This window comes from Amphiura filiformis, chromosome 5, assembly GCF_039555335.1.
Source record: "Amphiura filiformis chromosome 5, Afil_fr2py, whole genome shotgun sequence".
NCBI lineage: Eukaryota > Metazoa > Echinodermata > Ophiuroidea > Amphilepidida > Amphiuridae > Amphiura > Amphiura filiformis.
Window position 1 is genome coordinate 16,345,316 of NC_092632.1, and position 25,677 is coordinate 16,370,992.

The 25,677-nt window shown below is 37.7% G+C and overlaps 1 protein-coding gene across 2 annotated transcripts; it reads left to right on the forward strand.

The window, feature by feature from the left end:
• The first annotated feature begins 4,421 nt into the window (after positions 1-4,421).
• LOC140152720 (transmembrane protein 163a-like) lies at positions 4,422-25,247 on the forward strand. Of its 2 annotated transcripts, none has more exons than XM_072175187.1 (9): positions 4,422-4,760; positions 5,367-5,514; positions 6,253-6,393; positions 7,040-7,083; positions 8,425-8,519; positions 16,887-16,983; positions 19,994-20,105; positions 21,574-21,715; positions 24,595-25,247. In XM_072175187.1, exons 2-9 carry the CDS (start codon positions 5,418-5,420, stop codon positions 24,692-24,694), a joined length of 828 nt encoding a protein of 275 aa, XP_072031288.1. In that variant the 5' UTR covers positions 4,422-4,760; positions 5,367-5,417; the 3' UTR covers positions 24,695-25,247. The 2 variants fall into 2 exon arrangements, with proteins under 2 accessions (XP_072031288.1, XP_072031287.1); XM_072175186.1 differs by having other exon boundaries at positions 4,424-4,760; positions 5,412-5,514.
• Positions 25,248-25,677: the final 430 nt, after the last annotated feature.

A 25,677-nucleotide genomic window follows, 5' to 3' on the forward strand; every position in this document is an offset into this window, starting at 1 on the left:
AAAAAAAAACCTTTTTTTTTTTTTTTTCGCTTTGGAGTGGCCCTATTGTCTTATCTTTCTGCTTCACATATATCAACATCAGCCATATTGTCCATGTAATAAAGCCAAAAGAGTGTCTCTTGTACATAAAAGTATAGGAAACTGAAAACTTTAAAGCATGTTTTCTGGAAGAAGGAAGCACTTTTTATTAAAAGTGTAGAACAAGCCAGGAGCTTTGAACTGTTCTTTTTACCCTCTGAAATGGCCTTTACTGTGGTGCTAAATGTGCAGAAACCATCTGGCTATGCCCCCTCGACCCCTACCGGGGGCCCTTAAGCGGGCCCCCGGACCCCCCGGCCGTGTTGCGCGAGAGCTTCGCTCGCTGCGCTCGCTACGCTTCGCAAGTTCAGGATTTTTTGGGTCAGCCTGTGACATCTCTGCTTCTACACCTTGAAGTTGAAAAAGATTTTTTAATAATATTTTGTAAGGGTGCCCTAGGGGTTAAAAATGACCTGACCAAAGTTACCGCCGCCGTCACAGTATTACATTCCATGAAGGAAAAAAAATCAAAAAAATTGATCTTCGCTGAATATGGGCAAGTTGTTGTTTTTTGTGACATTTGACACCTTGCAAAATTAATCAAACACACATCCTTGCTCACAAATATCGATTTTTATTTTTTCGGAAAAAAATGTAAAAAAATGCCAAAGGTCCAAAATCCCGCTTTTTTCGTAAATTTCAAGGAAATTACACATGAGCGACTATTATTTCTTCCAAACATATTTCTTAACAAATTGACACAAAAACAATATTGCTGTACGAAAATATGACCATTAAAAAAATATATTTGACCAAGTGGAGATCTGATGAAAGCAAGAGAATGCTCACCATGTCCATATATTGCCAGATGATGTGGACAGATGCGATAAGGCACGGGTGATACTATTTTCCAGGGTTGTCCACAGGAGAATCTACCACCAACATCTGATGCAGTAAGGCTTCACACAAAGTATGCACATTACCAGGCGTGTATTTGGAAACAAGCAGTCACCATTTCTCCAATTCTCCCCCCAAAGTAACTGACATGGGATGGACCTACATAGATACATGTAGAACCTTGGCTCCACAACTGATGACACTACCTCCAATTAATTCCCAAAGCACGTCGCGAGATAGTTTCATGCATGTATAAATGGCAATTGCAGTTGCAAAAAGGCTAAGCACATTTAACAGCCAACAAGAGTGCAAAAACATAAGAGGCTAAAGACATTAATCAGAGTTTGGAATCACTGTACTACGCGTAGCCAAGTGGAAGCTTTGCTGCTATTTCATAACTGGTTGTGACAGTGTGTCACAGTTTGCTGGCTACGGCAAAAAGACATAGGTGTTTCAAGCAATTGTTGACAGCTCTTGGCACAATTCATTTACCGTCTGTATAAGGTACATGCCAGAGATGTGCACAGATGCGATATGGCACGTGTGATACTATTATCAGAGGGTTGTCCAGTAATATCTAAGTTATAGCAGAAAATGCAGAAACTTGATGAAAATGGCGGCCATTTTGGAATTATACATGGCAGCAAAACCATACCAGTTAAAACTTCAGTAACAATCAATTTGGGTTCCTCTGTATCATAAACATGGATATTGCCATCATTTTTAACCTCCTATGTTGTTTAAAATTCAAGTTATTATCAAAAATATGTTGAAAATGGCGGCCATTTTGTTTTTTGAATTTTGAGGGCTAAGACTCCAAAACTGAACCGGTTAAACAGCATTTTCGTATTCAGCACCCTTGAATTATCTTTAAAAGCTGGTTTAACCACTTTTAACATGTTTAACACGAAATGCCTCCAACCTTTTAATAAAGCACAAATTCACAAATTTTGACCTATCTACAATAATTATGGTTCAGTTTTGAAATTGTGATTATTTTTCCAAGTGTAAGGATACTTTTTTGGCGCAGTATATTACAATTGACAAGCTCTTCTGGATTTTCTTGATGGCACTAGCTAAAACGTGTGGGGATTCCGATTGTGGAACTGTCTGTAAAATAAATAAAAATAATGTTATTCTTATTTTAAGTTTTGTGTGTTATTTGGTCTGCGGCGTTAAAAAGAGCATTAACAATTATCAGTTTGTATTATTTAAATACACTGTTCTATTTTTTGTTTGTTTATGTTTTCATTTACATTTATATAGAGAAATAACAAACATGCATTAGTCACTTTGATCGGGACTGACTGCAAAGTCTTTGGCATACCAATGTATAGCCGTTCTGATATTTTTAGTTGTTGCAAAGCTGTATCAAGTTGACAAGTTTTGAATAGAACCGGAAACCAATTGTGTGAGACTATTAAAAGTATCGCTACAATCGCAAAATTCAGTATCATAAGTTATAATAACACTTTCAGCATATGGAGTCATTTCCAAATTAGCCCCGGATATCGACGACAAATAAGAAAGACACAAAACAACCAAACTTTTGTGCGGAATGACCACGGAATAATTTTATGGCTCAATAATAATGAATAAAAACACATAAAACACAAAGCCGTATATACACTGGCTATCTGTGCAATGTTAAACACAAGAGCACCTTTAAATTCTGAATTACCAACTGTCACCGTAATACACAGGCGAACGAATAAAAACATATACTTTCAACATGTACTTACACAATGTTTATGCTGTCGCCATACTACACGGACGACTAAATATAACAATTTGTAGCAAATCACAATAGTCCCTAAAAGCTTAAAAGTTTTTTCCCAACCCCTATTTGTTCCCGAAGGGGGCGCGTCCCCTCCAACGCGAATAATCTGAAAAAACCACTCAGGCTCCAAAAAGTAGGCCCTCAACGCCCCCACTCCCTTTTTTCCCCCAAACGAAACAAGGGCGGGTAGGGTGGGTTTTCATTTGAAAGAATGGCCATCAAAACTATTCCGGAGTCAAATTGTGACGTCAACCATCAACGGCCAATGCACACGCCCTCAACGTTACGTCGATCGATCCCGGGACTAATACCAATTAACGAAAACGAGTTTCGCTAATTGTACTTATATCTCAAGTTGGGGTCAGTTGTGGAGCATGATTTTTAGTGTCCAAAATATGGAAAGTCCATTGAATGGATGTATAAAATATTGGGGTTAAGGAACTGTGCCCTTATGTTTCAGACTACTCTTTAACAATGTCTAATCTAACCTCCAGAAAAATAAAGCACGGATTTTTTGGCAAAAAATATTATTCTGTTGTGCCAAATGATACATTGCATAATCCTAATCCTTTAGTTGGAGGCTAAAATGCAATTTTGCATGTTTTCTTATGATTCTTATAATTTTAAGACTTGGCATAAGTCTTATTCAAAATCTTAAGTATAAGAGTTTAGTAGGCCTATTTCACAATTTTAATATTTTATTTGATAATTGGTTATGAAAAAAGATTAGAAAATGTGATTTCCAAAATACTTAGAATGTATAATTTGAAATTAAGCTGTGTACAATTCGTTGGGCTTTCCAGTAAACACGAAAATGTTTTAAGGGATGTGGTATGAACGTTTGGACAGTATAGGCCTATTTATTGTGGGACGGAGAGCACATCAGAATTGCATTCTGAATACGAAGAATGTCCTTCTGATATCAAATAATTTTGATTTTTTTTTGAAATTCGCAATGTAATACACATTTTATGGCAAATGATTAAAAATTGATATTTTTGATATTTATATTTTATATCCCACAATATATATATTTTATATCCCACAATAAAAATTACCATCTTGCGAAAGGTAATGAGCTTTGGCAAAATGATCATTTCATAGGGAGTGTGTAGAAGAATTCAGATATCACAGATATACCTTTGTAGCTCCTGTTGTTCTTGAGTTATGTTGTAATTGTATGTGGTAAGAAGTCTAGCTTAGCTTCGCGGACATCGTGTCCACTGGTGAGTTAGAGCCTCCGGAACGGAGAAAGAGTTTGAAAGAACTTGGTATTGATCTGAGATGAACTTGATATATCCGTCTCAGGGTCTTGATGGCGGCGATTTGTGCTTCACATATTTTACTGTCTTCAACACATGAAACCGTGACATTTTTCAATCAAATTGAATGAATTTAATTAATAAAATGATATTACTTTATCATAGTAACACCATACAATGGGCTCATTCGTCAATATCAGACTCGCAGCCGAAACACAACATTATTTGCTATGGGTTTGTGAACACGAATAATAATAAATGACTGCTCAAGGCAATTCTGTAAAACACAGTTGAATTATCATTTACATAACAAATCTAGCCATTCAGATTTTAACAATAGTAGGAATGCTTCGACAAAAGCTTTTGTAATACAACCCTGAACACAAAATCGTGGAAACAAATCTTGGTTGACTGACTGCGCTGCATGATCAACACGTCTGACAGACAGATTTGGTTTTCTTTGCTCATCATCAGTGTTGCTGTTACAGGTGATGATGCATGTGATGTGTGATACCATACAAACAAAATGTGCATGACAGAGAAGGGCAGTATTTAATGAAATACAGATTTTTTATACGATGAGGTTTTGTAATGTAATCATTTATCTAAATGTTTAAAACTGGTCTCTTGCTGTAGCCTATCAAACGGAATTCGTCAACCAGCAAATAAAATTCAATTATCTCCTATTGAGTTCTATACCACCATACGCTCACTATGCACTATCGTCTTTCTGATGAGGTTGTTTTATCTGGTGGGATGTTTCAATACCACTTTTAGTGCAGTGCTATAGTTTATATTGACAGGTATGTATAATCATCTTTATTCAAAATGTTGAATGATTATGTATGAAAGTATTACAAGTTAGATTTGGTGTTAAAATGGCTAAAAGAGAATTTGAGTTCATGCGAAGTTGAATTTTTAAAAAGAGTAGCGTGCATTAAATTCACGTGCACACATTGTTCGAAATAATCTAACTCAAAACTTTAATAAGACGAATGCGATGGCATTCGTGAGCAAATTCGTTGCTAGTGTTGTTACTTCTCGAGTAATTCACACAATCTGTCTGAAGTAGGCCTACAGTATTCGATATTTTTGTGACTGATATATAGTAAATAAGTTTACTAATTTACTTCTACATCCCGTCTATATTACTATATTACGGGCTATATTAATATTTTTATGTATCACAACTATAATAATGTTTCCTAAAACTAAAACATGCAAATGCGGATATACTGTCATATCCCCAGTTGAATCTTTGATTCTCCGTTTTAAAAATTATTACGATAAACATGACAAATTTATTTATCCAAGTCATCCAGTCATTGATATATAAATACTAAAAATAAATGTGCACCTTTATCAAAACATAACAGCTCACACGATTCGAAATATCCTCTATAACGCAGAAGCTGGAACCTAAAATACATATTGTAACGGCTGACTATTTACAGGAAATCATGGATGAGAAAACCAAGGAACCTGTCGAGAAATCTCCATTGAAACACTCTCAAAATGGAAATCAAAAAATTGCAGATATGCAACTCATGGCCACAGGTAAGAGAACCTCGCTAATTCCACTTAAGGGGGTACTACACCCCTGTGGTAAATTTGTGACTATTTTTGCATTTTTCTCAAAATATAATAACACACTGGTAACAAAAGTTATGTATATTATTGGGGCAAGGAATCCAATTACTACACTGAAATTTCAGTAACTCAAGACAAGCGGTTCAGTATATATGATAGAAAATGAGGTACTAGCGGTACCACTTTTCTTATCATAAATAACGAACCGCTTGTCTTGGGTCACTGAAATTCCAGTGTAGTAGGGCCTAATTGGATTCCTTGCCCTATAATATACATAACTTTGTTACCACTGTGTTATTAGTTTTTGAGAAAAATGCAAAAATAGACATTAAATTTATTGAGAGTGTAGTACCCCTTAAGATTTCGTAGATAGGGGCAAAAAAAAATCCCCCAAAACAATAACAAATGTAAGCCAAAAATGCGATAATAAAGAAATCCCGCGTAAAAAAAACCTGCACAAAGCACATAGCTTTCTGACCATTATGTTTTGGACCAAACCTTTTTTTTTGCCTTATACCCATAGCGCCATGTATTATTAGGCCTATGCTACTCTAGAGAATAATATTTAGAGGGGCACTATACAACATGCCGAAGTCATATAGGGCTCTGTATAATTATTTGAATGAATAATGAATAAAATTATTTTTGTTCCTCAATCTAGCATCATTTTAATTTCCATTTATTGATTTTTGTTTTGTTTTTCAGGAACTGGTGTAACGTTGAATTCTTGTGAAGAACCTCTATCCCCACAATACACATCTGTCGATTGTATATACCGTCATTGGGCTATAGGAGTAGCCTGGGCGTCGGTTTTCCTGTTGCTTGTTCTAGCAATAGCAAGTTTTAGTGAGTAACCAATATAATTTCAAATGAACCTTATGTCCCTATCTATCGCTAATCTGTTGAGAACAAGTCAAATATCGAGCTACATTGCTCGACAAAAGGTGTCTGACCTAAGGGGCGTTATTTTCATAGTGCCGAAATTCTGATTCCTTTCGTGTTAGTTGAAACTCCCAACCCCTCCCTTTCCCACTAAGAGGTTGGGCCTACTAATGCAGATCAGCTGGTACAATGGGTCGAATTTAGTTTTAAATTTAAATTTAACTTTTATCATTTTTGTCTCTAACATTATAGATCTATTGTGTAGGCCACCCAAAGATCTTGTCTTCTTTTAATGTTATTATTATACCTTACAGAATATACAATTTTGCAGAGTAATAGGCCTACAGAATATATAATTAACTATTTGTATTTTGCTGGCTCACCTGAGGGGATTTTTTTATTTCAATGTTATTATCATCATATATCTAAAGTATATCAAAATGTAAATTGCAATTAGATTTACTTAAATTCATTATAATTATTCTATAAACCTGCTTCTATGAGTGGAAAATTTGATTCAGATATATAATAATGACGAAATAGATAAAAAGATACTGCATATGGTTACTCTATTTATGACTAATATATCTGATATTTTCTGTATTTATAGTTCTTGCTGCAGAAACAGGCAGTTCAGCGATGTTCGGTTTCGGTGTAAGTATCAAAATTAATATGCACATTTTATATCAGACACAATCGTAATATATTAGTCGTAAAATGCATTGTGTGCTGCATGGATAGCTTTAAAGCATTTTTGATGGTATTCCGTATAATTATCTATTTATAGGCTCTGTGATTTTCTCTTTTCAACCTATACGATTTGCTATAAAACAGGGGTTACGGCTAGCGCAATTAGGCTATACAATTATGTATAAAAGTAGCTGGAAAACTAGTGTAAAAGTAGGATTGTTTTAAACCATGTTTTAGCCCCGGGTTTTAGCTATACTTGACATACTGAAATTTAGCTTTCGGTGTAAAGTCTGAAGCCTATTTTGATGCAACTTATCCCTTAATCGTGAACTATTACATTTACTATGATATATATATTCATATTTATGATCGGCATGACCTATTAAATATGAATTTGAAAACATCTTCTTCCGCATTTACACGTGGAGTTTCTTAGCTTGTGATTTCGCATGCTTTTTATGGTCCGGTATCGGTATACTTTTTCATTGACCGCTTCCTTAAGGAATCATAGTAACGTTTGGACATTTTTTTGTGCGGGCCTGAGAGCACCGTACATATAGAATTGCATTCTGAATACGAGGAAAGTCCTTCTTATATCAAATAATTAAGATTCATGCAATTCATGTTAAAATCATGCAATTCATTTTAGGTGTTCATTTTAAACTTAACCAAAAATATGAGGGTCATAATTTTTAACACTAATAAAAGGGGTATTAAATTATGTCGGATTTGTGACTATCAAAATTTTCTCTCGCTACTCGCGCAATCAAAAGCACAAAAAGTTATAATCAAAATGTTGACGCGCGGTAGGGCGCATTCAGCTCGAAAGAGGAAGAATTTCTTGACCTTTTTTGGTTGTGCGCGCAGAAGGGACATACAATTCAACCCGAGATAAGGATCATAATAATGTTTCTACCCGCGATAGGAGGGCAGTGGCGTAGCGTCATAGGGGCACGGGGCACGTGCCCCAATCGATCTGAAATTTAAAAAGAAATTCCATAGGAAAATGGCCGAAAAACGGCTTTGTCCCCCACTCAGATCCGCCCCCCCCCCCATCATGGTCGGTGCCCCCCCCAACAATATGATGACCCACGCTACGCCACTGTAGGAGGGTCATAAAAATTACTCCGGTAACCGACATATATGACCCCCTTCTGACGAAAATGATCCCCTTTAAAGTGTACAAGCAATCAAACATCTGGACCCACAACCACTAGTAAACGAAATTAAAAAAAAACACCCAAAACAGCAATCCGCAGAATCATCCGGGGAACCATTGACTTCAGTTTTCTTTTCTTTTTGCAGTTTGACGCTCTGTTAGATGTTGGTACATCGATTGTTGTTGTTTGGAGATTTTACGGATCTCGGAGTACAATCTATTCAAGTATGAGAGAACACGTGTAAGTGTCCCGATTAATAGCGCCAATAAAAGAAATTAAAAGGATTCGAGGTGTTGAATAATTAATTACTGACAATTCAAAATGCTGCTGGTATTCTCTGGAAAGTTATAATTATGCTATTATTTTGAAACTGACACTATATCCACCCAATATGGTTTTGTTTTAAAATCATCTTTACCAAGACAGTGTAAAGACACTTTTTGTGACCAGTATATATTCGTTTAGGTGAGGAAAAAAACACGGTTTTCTTTTTTCGTCGCCTTATTCGGACGAACTACAGGGTGCATCCCTATATGAAATTTATATTTGTGATAAACGCACTGGCCTAAACTTCGGTGTATAACTATAATGGATGAGTGTCCAACAATCCTTCCCGATTCAAGTCATAATGTACGATTTACATCAAATTTTAATATTTTTATTCTTAACTCAAAATACTAAAATAATATTAGTAGTAAACCTGTCAGGAAAGCTTTCTGTACAATTTAAGCCAAAATAACAAGGTTAAAAGGGCATTGTGTGATCCACAGCCTCATCCCCCACTTTCCTTAAAAAAAGTTGAGATTTTATACCACTGGAAACCTCTGGCTACATAATCTTTATGTACAAAAACATTTCTTGCAGATTAATTCATTTGGCAAAAATATCGCCAAATTTGAATATTACGTTATGGTGTACCAGAACGTAATTCAATACAATGGCCTATGGAGCAGTGTAATTCACATAATAATGCATATTAAACTCGCAAACGCAATATCGTATCAAAATCAACTGATATTTTGGGAATAATCCTTTTTCGTGGATATATTGAAAAATGTCATAAAAAGAGGATGCTAGGATCAAGAAATACTCCTTTAAGTAAAGGACATCACACGAGCTAATTCAAGTTCTATGGGGGACTTTATTAATGTCTGAATATGTCAAATTGCTCTGTTTACCTGACAAATATAACTTGGCTGATTCCATCGTGTAAGTTAGGACATATGTGTAAACTACTTACTTACTCTCTTACTCCGTCGACTCTTGCTGTCGGGCATCAATGATGGCTCGCCATAACCGCCTGTCCTGCATGCTGGTCTCAATTTCTGCCACTGTGTATCCTGTGTCTTGTTGAAGCAGGTCCACAAAGGTCTTCTGGGCCGTCCTTTGGTTCGTTTTCCTTGTGTGGGCTTCCATGTTACCCGATCAGATGTAATCCTCCCTTGGCTCTCTTACAGTGTCCCGCAAACCGTAGCCGTCTTGTGCTGATTTTTGAGGTCACAGGTGGAATGTCCCCATACAATTCCTTATTGGTCATGTGCATTTTCCAGCTCACATTTAATGCTGATCTTAACATTCTTGTATAGCAGCCATCCATTGCTTTGCCAATTTTCTTGGTAATGGTCCAGGTTTCACAACCATACAGCAGGACGCTTTCTACAGTAGCTTGGAATAGGTGTGTTTTGAGGTGTCTGGGTAGAGATGATTTCCAAATATTATTGAGCTTGTTACAAGCTTTCCATGCCATTGCCTTTCTTACTCTGATGTCTTGCTCAGTACTCCTGACCCACGACCCCAAGTACTTGAAGTCTTTTACTTCTTCCAGGAAGCTGCCATCCTCGGTTTGGATTTCAACATCTGTTGATTGGTTGTACACCATGAATTGTGTTTTCTTTGCATTCATATGTAATCCCACACGAAGTGCAGCGTTTTCTACATTTTTGAGCAGTTCCTGTGCTTGGTTGTTAGTATCAGATAGTAGCGCAATGTCGTCTGCGAAGTCAAGATCAGTTATGTTCAGCGGACCAACTCGTCTGCTTTTTCTAGGTTTTATTGTGAAGCCTAATCTCTCCTCCCTGCCGTCTATTGCAGATCTGAGGCAATAGTCTAGGACGATGATGAACAGATATGGTGCCAGCGTATCACCTTGTAACACACCTGCTAAAATTTCAAATTCATCTGTGTCACCATCTGGGGTCGTCACTTTAGCCTCTGTACCCTGGTAGGTGTCTTCAATTGCGTTCACAATGATATCTGGGATGCCATAAGCTTTCAAGATCTTGATCATTTTCCCTCTGTGGACGGTATCGAAAGCTTTTTTGAAATCAATAAATGTTACCACTGCAGAGAGGTTCTTTTCTTCAATGCCCTCAATAATCCTTCTCAAGGCAAGAATCTGCTCAGTGGTCGATCTCTTTTCTCTAAAGCCACATTGATTCTGTCTGAGCTTATCATCAAGGTGTGGTCTGATCCTGTTCAAGAGCATCCTGTTGAATGTTTTAGCAACTATTGAGCTTAGGCTGATTCCCCTGTAGTTGGCTGTTAGGCTGAGATCGCCGCTCTTACAATCAAGGAAAAAAGTCCTTGGAACGCTTGGCACACACTCTGTCGAAATTCCGTGCAGAATTTCTTGTGTTCATGGAAATGACCTATATTGTGTTTGGGAAGAAACATGACATCTACAACAATGATTTACCCTTCCCTCTCCCCATCAAGCAATGTTGGAACACATTGGGGAACCGCTGAAGACATTGGCATTTCTCAACATTGCACGGGGAGAGGGGTGACAGTTTTCCGTTATTTACACGCAAGCGTTCCAAGACTTTTTTCCTTGATTGTCTCTACCGAATGCAAAATATTTCATCTAAATTTCGTTTTTGTCTCATAACTCAAAAACGGAATGTCGTATGAGCTTCAAATTGCACACGATCTGAGAGTGGATTATATACTTTGTAATCATAATAAAATTGTTGATAAAGAATTTGGTTTATTTAGGGAGTGGTCATTGGAAGCACCCCCTATGCTAAATCACTCACGTTTCTTAATCATGGCTCTAAAATGCTCTAAAATGTCGTTTTTGTCCATAACTCAAAAACAGAATGTTGTATGAGTTTCATATTGCACCAGATTTGAGAGTAGATAATATCCTTTTGAATCACAATAAAATTGTGGATAAAAATGTTGGGTTATTCAGGGAGTGGTCACTGAAACACCTCCTATGCTAAATTACACAAGTTTCGTAATTATGCCCTCTACTGTAGTCAAATTTCGTTTTTGTCTCGTAACTCAAAAACACTACAAATGCATTTTATTACAATATCACAATGTTTTGCAGCATGTTTCCAAAATATTTTCAATGTTATTAAAACTTCAAACATTTTGTACCCTTTATGATATAACCCAACATGTCTAAAACTTGTGTTTGCTGAGTATAGGCATATATAAATGTTTTCTGGAAAACTTGTGTATGCTGAGTATAAGCATATCCGAGCGAATCACAATGATTATGATGTAACAATTTGAAACAACTCATTTCTGAATATTATTTCTATTAAGACACGCTTTTGCGGTGAGAAAAAAAAAGAAAAAAAAACACAATTGAATATGCTTTTTAAAAAAGACCACCACTGGGACTCGAACCATTCACATCGGTCAATAGCCAAAAGGTTATCAGTCTGAGGACTAATCCGCTACGCCACGCTGCCATTTCGCAATCGAAGTAACAAGGTTTGTTCTTTTATAGTAGTCAGGTATCGGGGAAAGTGTAAACTTGTATAGAGTGCTTGCACGAAAGGTCATGAGTTCAAATCATCCTCCAGACACGCTCCATAAGATATGCTAATGCATGGAGTACAAAGAATTACTTTGATCAAAACCAGTTAAACAGGTGATTGGTATTGTACTCCGTGCATTTGCATGTCCTCTGGAGCGTGTCTTTAGGATGGTTTGAACTTTATGATCTTCCATGCAAGCACCCTATAGTAGAAACCTCAAAATGTATCAGTTTACCATAATGACAAAATGGTCCAAAATCGACATTTTATGTTTTTAGGCCGCATCTCACGAAGCGTCACGTTCGTTTACATTTGCTATACCAATTGAAAATGTTTTATTGCAAAAGGAATGAAACATTCGTTTCATATTATATAAAATTTGTTAACAGTTAAGTTTACCACTTTGAATTGAAATAAATACGCATAAACAACTCATTTCTGAATATTATTTATATTAAAATACGCTTTTGCGATGAGAAAAAAAAAAAACAAGAAAAGAAAAAAAAAACAACAATTGAATATACTTTTAAAAAAGACCACCAATGGGACTCGAACCACATCGGTCAATAGTCAAAGGTTATCAGTCTGAGGACTAATCCGCTACGCCACGCTGTCATTTCGCAATCGAAAGTAACAAGTTGTGTTCTTTTATAGTAGTCAGGTAAAATGGAAAGTGTAAACTTGTATAGTAGAAATGGCAAAGTGTATCAGTCTACCATTATGACAATATGCTCCAAAATCGACATTTTATGTTTTTGAGGCCGCATCTCAAAACTTAACGTTCGTTTTTTGCTATACCAATTGAGAATGTTTTAATTAGGAATGAAACATTGATTTCATATATGAAATTTGTTAACACTTTACCATTTTGACTATTAAAAGAAAATAATATATATTTATTTCAATTGTGCAATGGCAGCGTGGCGTAGCGGATTAGTCCTCCGACTGTCAACCTTTGGCTATTGACTGATGTGCATGGTTCGAGTCCCAATGGTGGTCTATATTTGTTCTTTAAGTGTATTAAATTGTTGTTTCTTTTTTTCTTTCTTTTTTTTTCTCATCGCAAAAGCGTATTTTGTTATAAATAATATTCAGAAATGAGTTGTTTCAAATTGTTACATCATAATCTTTCTGATTCGCTCGGATGTGCCTATACTCAGCAAACACAAGTTTTAGAGAAAACATACATTTTACACGTTAGGTTATATCATAAAGGGTACATAACGTTTTAATAACATTAAAAAAAACATTTTGGAAAACATGCTGCAAAACATTGTGATATTGTACGAAAAATGCACTTGTAGTGTTTTTGAGTTATGAAACAAAAACGAAAATTGACTCAGTATCATATCATACAGAAGAGGGACATAATTACAAAACTTGTGTCATTTAGCATAGGAGGTGTTGTCAGTGACCACTCCCTAAATAACTCAACATTTTTATCAACAATTTTATTATGATTCAAAAGGATATTATCTACTCTCTAATCGTGTGCAATATGAAGCTCATACAACATTCTGTTTTTGAGTTATGGACAAAATCGACATTTTAGAGCAGTTTAGAGCCATAATTATGAAAAGTGTGTAATTTAGCATATGGGGTGATTTCAGTGACCACTCCCTAAATAAACCAAATTCTTTATCAACAATTTTATTATGATTGCAAAGCATATAATCCCCTCTCAAATCGTGTGCAATATGAAGCTCATACAACATTCTGTTTTTGAGTTATGGACAAAAACGACATTTTAGAGCAGTTTAGAGCCATAATTATGAAACGTGGTTAATTTAGCATATGGGGTGTTTTCGGTGACCACTCCCTAAATAAACCAAATTCGTTATCAACAATTTTATTATGATTGCAAAGTATATAATCCACTCTCAAATCGTGTGAAATTTGAAGCTCATACGACATTCCGTTTTGAGTTATGAGACAAAAACGAAATTTAGATGAAATATTTTGCATTCGGTAGAGACAATCAAGGAAAAAGTCCTTGGAACGCTTGGCACACACTCTGTCGAAATTCCGTGCAGAATTTCTTGTGTTCATGGAAATGACCTATATTGTGTTTGGGAAGAAACATGACATCTACAACAATGATTTACCCTTCCCTCTCCCCATCAAGCAATGTTGGAACACATTGGGGAACCGCTGAAGACATTGGCATTTCTCAACATTGCACGGGGAGAGGGGTGACAGTTTTCCGTTATTTACACGCAAGCGTTCCAAGACTTTTTTCCTTGATTGTAGGTACTGGGATGAGGTTCAAGACGGACCACTGGTTAGGTTTCTGTCGGTTTAGTAGTACTTGATTGCAAAAATCAAGTATGATTATGTCAATATTGCATCTCTTGATCACCTCTGGTGGAATACCATCTTCTCCATAACTCTTGCCTTCCTTAATAGCCATCTTTGCTTTCTGGTATTCCTCCATATCAAAAGCATCTGTTCTGATGGGTAGTTCATGAAATATAGTTGGTATATCCTCATTTTCCATTGTCACTTGTGGTGGATTCCCTAGTAGGTTCTTGAAATGGTCATGCCATTTCTTCAGTCTTTCTTCTTTGCTGTCATCCTTTAGTCTTCCACTCCTTGTCTTTTTCCTACCACTAACACAATTGATGATACCCCATGCTAGTTTATGTCTGTGGTTCAGATTGGCCTCTTCATATTCCTTCAACTTGTTCTCTATGAACTCCCTATTTGCTCTTTCATATGCCTGGTCTAGTTCATCCTTGCTCTGCTCAAATTCTAAATGAGTATCTTTGGTATTCTCTTTGACGTGTCTCTTGTTGACTTCTGTTAGGTGTTGTCTAGCTTGTTCTACTCTTGAGTCAAAGCAAAGTGCTTTTCTTTGCTTCTTTGGTAGTTTAGGCATTACTTTTTCAGCAGCCTCCTTGTTGGCCTGAATCAGGTAATTATACTTTTGTGTTTGGTCTGCACAATTATCATCAGATAAAACAGAATATCTGTTTTTAATCTCCAGAGTATACCTGTCCTGAAGTTCAGGGTCTGTTGCTAGTTTGGCCCAATCATATTTCACTCTCTTTGAAGGTGATTTGTTGTTGGCTCTTAGACTGAGTCGGATGTTTGCAGTCACTATCCTATGATCTGAACCTGTGCTTGCGAAAGAGTTGTAGGCTTGTGCATTAATTACACAATTTTTCCACTTCTTCCTGATTAAAACATAATCCAGTTGTGCTCTGAATCCACTCGGCAGCACACATGTCCAAAGTTTTGACTTCTTCTTCTGAAATGTGGTATTGGTGATGATAAGGTTGTTCTCCTGTGCAAACTCAAGTAGGAAGTCTCCGTTTCTGTTTGTGTTTTGGTGGTATGCAAATTTTGCATCATCCAGTCCAATTCTTGCATTAAAATCTCCTGCAATTATCAATACATTATGAGCAGGTACAGATTTTGTAGCTGCATTCAGCTGTTTGTAGTGTTCTTCAACATCGTCTTCATCCAAGACGTTCGTTGGTGAGTAGGTAGTAATTATGGTAGTCTTTGGATTTCCACCCAGTGTAACCTGTAAAATTCTTGATGTTATGAATCTGACAGATAACATTGCTCTCTTAGCAGATGAACTAAGAAGAATGCCCACTCCACCTATTGATGCTCCTATCTTGTTTCTGTAGGCAGAGGCTGTTATCAGTTGGAAACCTTCCGGGAGATCTTCAAATTGGAGTTCACTGTTGTCGCTGTGAACTATCCTGTGCTCCTGGATAGCAAGTACTTCAATTCTGTACTTCTTGGCTAATGCACATAGTTCAAGTTGTTTGTGCGGGTTTTTCAATGTCCTTGTATTCATTGTAGCAATATTAATTGGTTTCTTACATTTCAGAAATTGGGCTCCCCTGCTGATTCCGCCATCAGTTGCCACCCTTCCAATTGGATTTGAGGTACCAACGTCATGACTTCCACAATCGATGTGAAGGGCTTCACCAGCAGGAAGATTTGCAGGGGCTTTAACCCTGGTGCTTTTAGTTTTCGCCATCATAAATGTCTTTCATTTGCTAAATACTGTTGATGGTCGCAACTCCTATCAACAGGTGTCCAGTGGCCGTTGAGAATGAAAGAAAGATTCATTCTTCATCCGCCCTCAGCACTTGCTGCTTCTGTCTCCAACCAAAAGCGCCAAGTTGTTGCTCAGGTCTCAGGACTCCCTGATTTTGTTCACTGGCTGTTCGATGAATTACCTTCAAAGCACCCTTTTGCCGTTGTAGAGATTTATATCTCTAATCCGCCTAAGGTAGTGGACTACCTTAACTATTTAACCCATAGCTGGGACAAGCGTTGGTGAGCACCAGAGCGTATCCACACGCCGGTGGGTCATGCATACTGCACCTCTAGGGCCGCTTGTTGCTCCGAGATCCCCTACATATCTGCCTGGGGTCGCAAGATCCCAGTTACCGGTGGTGACCGACGTGGAGGTTATGTAGAAGTCTTGAGATAGGAGAGGCTATGTACTGGCAGGAGAAGACTTACTCAATCTGCTTCACTTTTCACCTTTCGGCTAGCCAGCGGCAAGTTGGGTTCATCCGTAGTATAGGAGTGTTTCAAGCAAGCAAGCAAGCAAGAATCAAAGCGAAGCAAGGAGAAGGAGAAGGTAAAGGATAGGAAGGGAAGGATTGAAGGATAGGGAAACAGCAACTACAACTACTTCTACAACTACAACTATATGCACTAGACGCATCACTAACTCCTGTGGCAATTTGCCACCCACCACATATGTGTAAACATTACAAATATATAACCAGGCTATAAGATCATAACATTGTGGCTTTAAAACTCTATCTAATTATGTATTGTTTTTTGTTGTTTGTTCATTTAGGGCCAATATATTTTTAGCCTTCTTATTTATAGCTGCTGCTGTATCGGTCGCAAGTAAAGCCATTATCTATCTCATTGAAGGAACAAAACTACATACTGTAAGTTAACAAAACCTGAAATTACGCCTACTTTAAAGGTCCGTAACCCGATCGACAACATCATCCCCCCCCCCCATTTTTGTCATTGTTAATGAGGTTTTGGTATCACAAGATATATCGTATTTTTCTCATTACTATTAATAAGACTCAGAATGATGTGAAGATCCACTAACCAGTTATCTGATTACTAGAAATTAAACCAAATACATGGCCAGTAGATCTTCCATCGGAGACGGGGAAAGACTCAAACAGAAACAAACGGAGAGCAAAATATAACTTCACAAATAAACTTTAATTTCTCATCAACAAAGTGATCACAACAATATAATAGATGAGTGAAATATTCTTAGCTCCATCCTGTGGCTGGCTGTCTTCTACCACGAATAATAGGCCGGGGTAATTGATGACACGAAGCCGCTGAGCGATATATTTAAATTAGCTATGGAAAGCAAATAGCGTCATAACACAATCCTGAAATTTGACGCCCCAAGTCGATGTATTTCCGGAGAAATCGGAGAATTCATGCAAAAATAACTTCCTTGGTGGCTAGCACTTTCTGGAATTCTGGGCAGGCTTATCGTAGATAATTATACAGCTAGTTTGTTTTCGCGTCATTCACATTGTGTGAAAAGAACGAACCACGGTAACTGCTGAGGAGACTTCAGATCGACGACGGTATAGTATGAAGCTCTAAAAATTCCAAAGGGGTTGAAGCGGGCTGCGTGGCGCAGTTGGTTGGCGCCCCGGGTTAGCGCATTGCAATTTTATGCAAGAGGTATGCGGTTCAATACCCGGTAGCGGCAGGTTTCTTTTTCCTCTCCATTTTTAACCCAAACTTTTTAAAATTAATTTGAAATGTACATATTGCAAGGGGAAATATATTTTGTTTCCTTTTTTTCTGAATCGGTACGAAAAAGACTTAAAAACGAAAACTTTCTGTTCAATAACATGAAAAAAATGGTTGTGGGGAGTGGTATATGAAAACTAATGTCACAACTTTATAGTATCAGAACGTGGACCTGGTGGAACTTGGTTGTCAGTGCAACTACGCACGCACGGCACACGACGAACGGCACATGTTGTTGCTTGCCTGCCCAGAATGCAGTTCACGCATACCAAAACAATCCATATCCAAAACCAATAGGGTTACCCCCTTTAAGAAAACATCAGAAACCCTCCACCAAGAAAACGGTGACCGATTCATGTTCATTCTCGTCATGTGCAATGACGTTTTTATGATCTCCTTTCCAATGAGTCTTACTGCATGCACTCTCTGGCGAAGCATTATTTTCAATAATCTAAACTTTCAACAATCTAAACTTGTCCGACGGCGAACCCGCTAAAAACCCACTAATTGTTATGAATTCCCGTCGTAAAAGCCTATCCCACAATCTTTTGAGAGTTCGCAAAATTTTTGGGTAACGCTAAATTGTGTTTAGTCTGAATTTTAATCTGAATTATTAGGTCTTGATGATGATGTTGATGATGAAGACAATGATTATGATGATGATCAACGCACTGCAGGGTTTATTGTTCTATTGTGTCTGATTAGAACGCTGACATATTGAAAATGTTGCCAATCAATATTCATAAGAGTGTACATTCAACGTCCAGTTTTCGAAAATTGGGTAACTTGTGTTTGGCAGGTGTGAAATACTTAAGATGGGAGTTTTAATTACGTAACGCATTAAGGTTTTGGCATTATTGAATGGCTGCCAAGTGCTGTCATGTGTTTAGTTTCTATACTAATAATAATTATTATTTTCTTTATTCATTCCATTCTTTTCCTTTTTCTGCACTTATTCTTTCTTATGCCTACATTTTAGGGGCCCACCACTAGTCTCTCGCTTTCCTTCTCCCCCCTTTCTTTTCCTGTTTGTCTTCCTCCCCTCCAATCACGATCGCCCATCCGCTTCTCCTCTTTTCACCCCTCTTTCACTCCCTCACTTGCCCCTGGCTTTTAACATGTTTTAAATAGCTATTCGTGATATTAAGAAACCCATTTGACTTTATTTATTAAATAGGCCTATAACCATGATAACAACATAGGGGCCTACACTGCGAAATAGTTGAATTGATCAGCAACTAACTCTATTCAATTTACATGAGGCGCCTAAATTAAGGTGGGCGCTAAATAACTGTACATCGACGGTAAAGTGTGCTTTCGTGTGCTTGCGAATAATCACACCCGTGGGCTGTATGAGAACAAAAGGTACCTTTCGCTCAAGTGGGCGCTTTCACATGACTTTCTTGTGATCACATATTTACAGTAGCCTGCCTGGTAAAGCGTTGATACGCTGTCGGACCAGTTACCGATTTAACGGCGGAACCCTTTAGTCCTGAACAAAAGGTAGGCCCTGCCTCTCGATGAATATAGCTTGTCGGCAAATCAAACCGGCATAAAGGAACAATGCGTTACGTAATCATAATCATAATCATCATCATCATGCCCATGAACATCATCATTGGATACAAGAGATGTAACCCTATACCTAGATGCTATTATGATGCATAACACGCAGTGCAGAATTATGATGCATGCATGCCTAGAATTATGATGTTTGCATATAAACTCTTTTCGTAATTAATTTTGATTTATCAAATCATTTTGCAATTTTCAATGGTACAGTTAATGATGCGTATCATAGTACCAGGTATAATTGATACACTGAAGCACATACGTACATGTACACAGATGTGATTTTGAGTGGTATTCGTCTAGTCATCATGGCAAATTGCAACGGCACAGCAAACAGTCTTCACTGAAAACCAACCCATTGATATACCAAAATTGCTGAAAAGTTACCCCAAACGGTGGCCCTTCCCAGTACACCTTCAACCAGGGAGAACCCCCCTCCGGAGGGTAATAAAAGTAATTAATTCAAATATCTTGATCACAATCTTGTAAAATTCCTCGAAGTTTATGCATATATTTACTGTTTGGGTGATAATCTGACGCAGATTATTGTCTTCAGTTTAAACTAATCGTCAAATCATTTTGTTTTGTTAGAATCCATGGCTGTATGCAGTAACAGGATTTGGTTTGTTTGTGTGTGTCATACTTGCTGTTATAAAATTCTACGTTGGATATAAGTTAAATAGTACAGCAGTTATATCAGATGGTAAGTTTTTGAATCCTCGAGCAGAGTTTTCGCATCATCTTTGTCGTCATCATCATCCTTATTATCGTTTGTCAGGTCAAATTACGGAAAATTTCACTTTCATTACAACAATCCATATCCATCTACTTCTCAAAATTATCTGCTATATACGAGTGAGTGCGTAATCATGGGAACCAATCACACGCTCCGTTACGGAACCATTTAGGCGGGCTTTTAGGCTGTAAATACCGCTGTTAGGCGCTGTATCATTGTCAACTGTTGATGTCACATTCTGTGTTCTATAATAGTATAACATAGATAATGCGATATATACCGTAAAGCTTTATTTTGGATTAAAACGGAAAAGTTGCCAGGCCATCCCTTATAATGGAAAGAAATAAGCTTCAGTGGTTCCAATTCCCAGTCTGGTCAGTTTTGTAAACTTAATAGTACACTAAGCCAAAAAAGAAAAAAATTTACAAGGTCATATCTTAAAATCCTGTCCATCAAAATAAACAAAAATTACACACAGGATTGCCTCAATACTCTACTTTAAACACATGTCAGTAACCAAGCAGTTGTCAAACTGACACAACAGCAAAATGCACTGATATGGAACAACTTTCTGGACCACATTCACAGCCCAATTGTTTGCACCCAGCACAAAAAATCTGTGAGAATCGTTGAACAAAACAGTGCTGCTTTCTGCTTTTCACGCACTTTCTTTAAGAAACAGGTCTTGTTCCACACTATTCCACTTACTCTTTGGGAATTATCATCTGTGCAAGGACCTTGTTCACATTTGCAAAAATGTTTTTGTTGGGGGCCAATTATTTTGAAATTTCATCCATACATATGTGGCCATTCATGCAAATTAGGTACTGTTCCACGACTAATAATTTCTTAGACTTATGTTTTTGTCATGATTGTGTGAGCTTTTCAGATGGATGCACCTGTTGCAATTAGTGGCGGGTGGTTTAATAATTGAATTGACTACGTGGATCGTAATCTTTATCATCATCATCGTCGTCATATCATTATCATAGCATCATCACCATTATGCGCCATCCTCATGATAATATTTTCTTCATTAATCAGTGGCATCTTGATCTTGATCTTCAACCGCAGCATCGACTTTATCTTAGTCTTCCTATATATCCCCATCCCCATCTTCATATCTTCGGCATCTGCATCTTTATATCTTCATCTTCATCTCTATCTCTATTGTAATCTTCATCTGCATTTTCATCTTCGACCTCCATATTGTCGTTGCTGTATGTCATTGCATCATAGCGTTAATTCTATAAAAGGCTCTCTCTCCCAAAGTTTAATGTGGAAACACAACTTCTGTATACTACAATAGTGACATTTTTAAGCATGCCATCATATCATATCACGAGTAGCATTATCGTACTATTTATTGTTATCATCTTCGTGGGTGTGAACAAGTTTATTTATTTGATAAAATCGGTTTTTTTTTCTATTGCAGGTTATAGTTCCTTAGCTTGTGGTGTCACTGCGTTAGGAATCATCATCAGTGCCATTGTGTACGAAAACAAACCCAATATACATTTTCTGGACAACGCAGTTGCGCTATTTGTAGCAGTATTTTTAACTTTCTATGGAATCAAGTAAGTGCTCACCGCTCATTGACACGTTGCCTAATTCATTTGCAGCACATCAGTAGTCAGTTGAAATAATTAAGAGCCTGTCCTCTTCCCCCTTCTGCTTTATTTGTGCACGACACTTCCCAGGCCTGGGGGAGTACAGAAACGCCACACAGCAATAAGGGGGATTTAAAAAAATTAAGACTATATGGCATTACAGGTGGATAAACATATTTTTTGTTACGTCAAAGGCTCCAAATTTTCCAACCCCTGACCACCAGAGTATTTATGAACACTCTTTTACTAATAATAGCGACTCTATAGTCGGACTCCGGCTCGGACTCCCGTAATGACTCTCCAAACTACTCTATTCAGCATACATTTCTTGATGTCAGGTCCAGTTTGTCATATATCCTCTGCAAACATGTTAATGTAATCCTTCTGAGGGGGCAGGACCTCTTCCTCGTTTTTGATTTTGCTGCTACACGAGAACCATTAATCCTGCCATTGATGCTGCTTCCCTTTTCCTCTAGCAATGACCTTCAAACTTTCTGATAAAAGGGAACCTGGGAATGATATCGATTTTGAAAGGGAAACAGGGGAGTGTCAACTGAATTAATACAAATTGACACTTTTCAACATATCGTCAATTTCATCAACTATTTCTGTGATTGTAGAATGAAGCACAGAAAGGCCAACTGTGTCCAGTGTGGGCTGTCTGGGGCACAAAAGAGTTACTCTGCTTAACATTTAGTTAGCAGTAAACCATTTTGTGCATCAACCAGTCCATGCAGTTAACTTAAGACGGAATTAAAAAAAGACTACTTTGCGTCTGACGTCAGGGAAAAGACGCGGGCTGATTGGTTGCTGACCTGCTCAGCACGACATTTTTTGTCTTGTTGACAGAACGTCATACGCAAACTAGTCTTTTTAATTCGGTCTTCAATTATAATGAATATTTTATGCACAGAGGAGAAAGAAAACCGAGAGCGTACCACCAGTCAAAGTCTCCGCATCACCCGATAATGATGGCCGATTGTTCCATGAATCGCGAAAGCACGCAACGCTCTATCGCGTATACGCGAAGGCACGCAGCGCTGGCGTAATTGTTAGACACGGCACGATCGAACAATCGGCCCTCATGAATATGCGAGAATCCACCGCATACAATAAGAGACTTAAGCCTCCAGCATACTCTCCTGCCGCTTGCCGCTGCGGCAAGCGGCAGGGCGTTTCAACCAATGACAAGCTTTTATTGTGTCTGTTTGTCTGCAATGCGCGTGCGCCACGCCGCTCAGCGGCAAGCGGCAGGGTAGTATGAAACCAGCATTAAGGTTCGTTCATACTACCACCGCATTTGTGATGCGTTGCTTTGCGATGCGGTGCGTTGTCGCACTGCATCGTACTGCAAAATACTGCATTGCGATATCGCAATGAAGTTAAATACATTTTAACTTAGAAATGCGACGAGTTGCGTTGAGTTACGGCAAAAGTAATCGATATATCGGCATCGCAAAGCAACGCATCGCAAATGCGGCGGTAGTATGAACGAACCTTTACAATTTAAGACTTCTGCGCTACTCAAGTTTCACTCACCGGAGAGCTTTTTACGGGTCAACCGGCGTCTTCAGCGGATGTTCTTGCTCTGAAGATTTGTTGCCAGTGATGTTATTGGAACACCTCCGATGACGTCACAGATGTAAATGACGTCAAACTGGAAGATGTTGTGCCCCCCCCCTTGGTTCCGGGCGTGGGGGGTCAGGATGTTGTCCCAGACAGTGTCGATATCTTCTCTTTAATTACGCAGAAGGTGTCATCCACATAACGATACCACGTAGGTGGTGGATGAGAAGCAAACGCTAGAGCAATGCGTTCAAAGTGTTACATGCAAGTATTCGCTGCCAACGGGTTACATGGGCTGCCCATGGCACACCCATCGTTATTTTTGCTGGTAATTTTGGCCCCTAAACTCAAAGTATGTTGTATTGAGGCAGAACTTTAAGGCATGGGGTATGAACGTTTGGACAGTATTTATTGTGGGACATTAGTACATCAGACATATCGCATTGCATTCTGAATACGAAGAATGTCCTTCTGATATCAAATAATTTTGATTTTTTTTTTGAAATTCGCAATGTAATACACATTTTATTGCAAATGATTAAATATTGATATTTTTGATTTTTAACAGTACTCGAAGTAAACTTTATAAATCTGATGATGTGTACTTGAAGTGTATGTAGGTGGGATGAAAAGCCGACGATCAATTGAAAATTTTGACCTTTCGTATTGAAGATATGGATTTTTTCCCCCAAAACACCAAAAAAACACCAAAATCCTTATCTTCAATATGAAAGGTCAAATTTTTCAATTGATCGTCGGCTTTTCCTCCCAGCTACATACACTTTAAGAATATATCATTAGATTTATAAAATTTACTTCGAGGACTGTTAGGCCTATATATTAAAAATGTGAAAAATATCAAATTTGTCATAAAATTTGTATTATATCGTGAATTTCAAAAATGGAAATTATTTGATATCAGAAAGACATTCTTCGTATTCAGAATGCAATTCGATATGTCTGATGTGCTCTCATATCCCACAAAATACTGTCGAAACGCTCAAAACGCTCATTCCAGATCCCTTAATAATTAGATAATATTATCAACACTAAGGTTTTCAGCACTGTCGACTTGCCAGCTGTTATCATTGTCCAGCAAGTATTTGATCACATTCAGTGTATCAATACATCACCAGCAACAACAAATCTTCAGAGCAATACATCCGCTGAAGACGCCGGTTGACCCGGTGAAAGCGCTCCGGTGAGTGAAATTTCAGTAGCGTAGAAATCTTAAATTGCTTCCTATTGACATTTTGTTTGTTATTCTTATTGGTTTCCAGGTTGTTTGTTATAACGCTGATGGAGCCTGAGATGGCATCAGCCGTCAAGTCTTGTTGTAAAAAAATCAAAGAAGATAGCCATGAACTCAACGATATTTGATAAATAAAAGTATCGTATTGGACTCAAGTATGTAAGGAATCTATAGTAAGCCTCGGTCTCCTGAACTTGCTAGCAATCATGTGCAGCAACTGCCAGCAAGACCTCATCTGGACACCATTTGTGTACAGTCAAAGATTCACTTTGTAGTGCATTGGTAGATTTGGTACCACAACACAGCCTACAACCTTGGCGAAAAAGGTTGCCACACCTGAGCGTTAATTGGCCAACATCCTTCCCCGCTCCCCTATTGCAATGTTGATTTGGACAAAATCGTCATCATTTCTACATTACAGTCTCCCAACATTGGAAAATGGGGGGTGGGGAAGGGGCAAGTGTAATCTGATGTGCATTTGCAACTATTATACAAAATAATACGGAACTATCACATATTTAGCTTCGATTGCGTGCTTTTAACACCAGAACGTGCTGGTGTGGCAACGAATTTCCGCCAGAGTTGGCTCTAATAACATATAAAAAAATCATCTGAAATTACGTTTTCGTTCATATCTTTAGAAGGGAATGCCGGATTCCCGTGCAATTTTCACAAAGTCTTAGCCTGTTTATGTACTCTGTACTAAATATAATTATTTTCATGTAATTTATACATGGCTTGGTCTATGTGTCCTATTATTTATAAAGATGCCAAAATAATGCAAAATATGTGAAAAATGTCAATCGCCATTACATGCTGTCTACTGAAGATAGTACACGCAAAATTTTAAAACTACTTTAATGATGACGAAATAGCGTGAAGTTTAAGTATTAGACCTAATAATAATAATAGCAAGGATCAGAAGAGGAAAATTATAATCATAGAAAAGTCATCAGACGGATTAGAACCCCTGATCTCACTGATCTATAGATTTCAAGGCGGCGACTTAACCGCTGAGCCAAGAAGAAGTCGTTGAATTCGTGAGCATTTCTAATGTATTAATGTTAATTTAAAATTATGCAATGCGTATATGTACACTACAACAGGTGAT

Coding starts and splice junctions, on each gene's coding strand:
- LOC140152720 (XM_072175187.1), top strand. CDS start 5,418: ATGGATGAGAAAACCAAGGAACCTGTCGAGAAATCTCCATTGAAACAC. Junction 6,394..7,039: donor TCTAGCAATAGCAAGTTTTA/GTGAGTAACCAA, acceptor CTGTATTTATAG/TTCTTGCTGCAGAAACAGGC. Junction 20,106..21,573: donor TACAGCAGTTATATCAGATG/GTAAGTTTTTGA, acceptor TTTCTATTGCAG/GTTATAGTTCCTTAGCTTGT.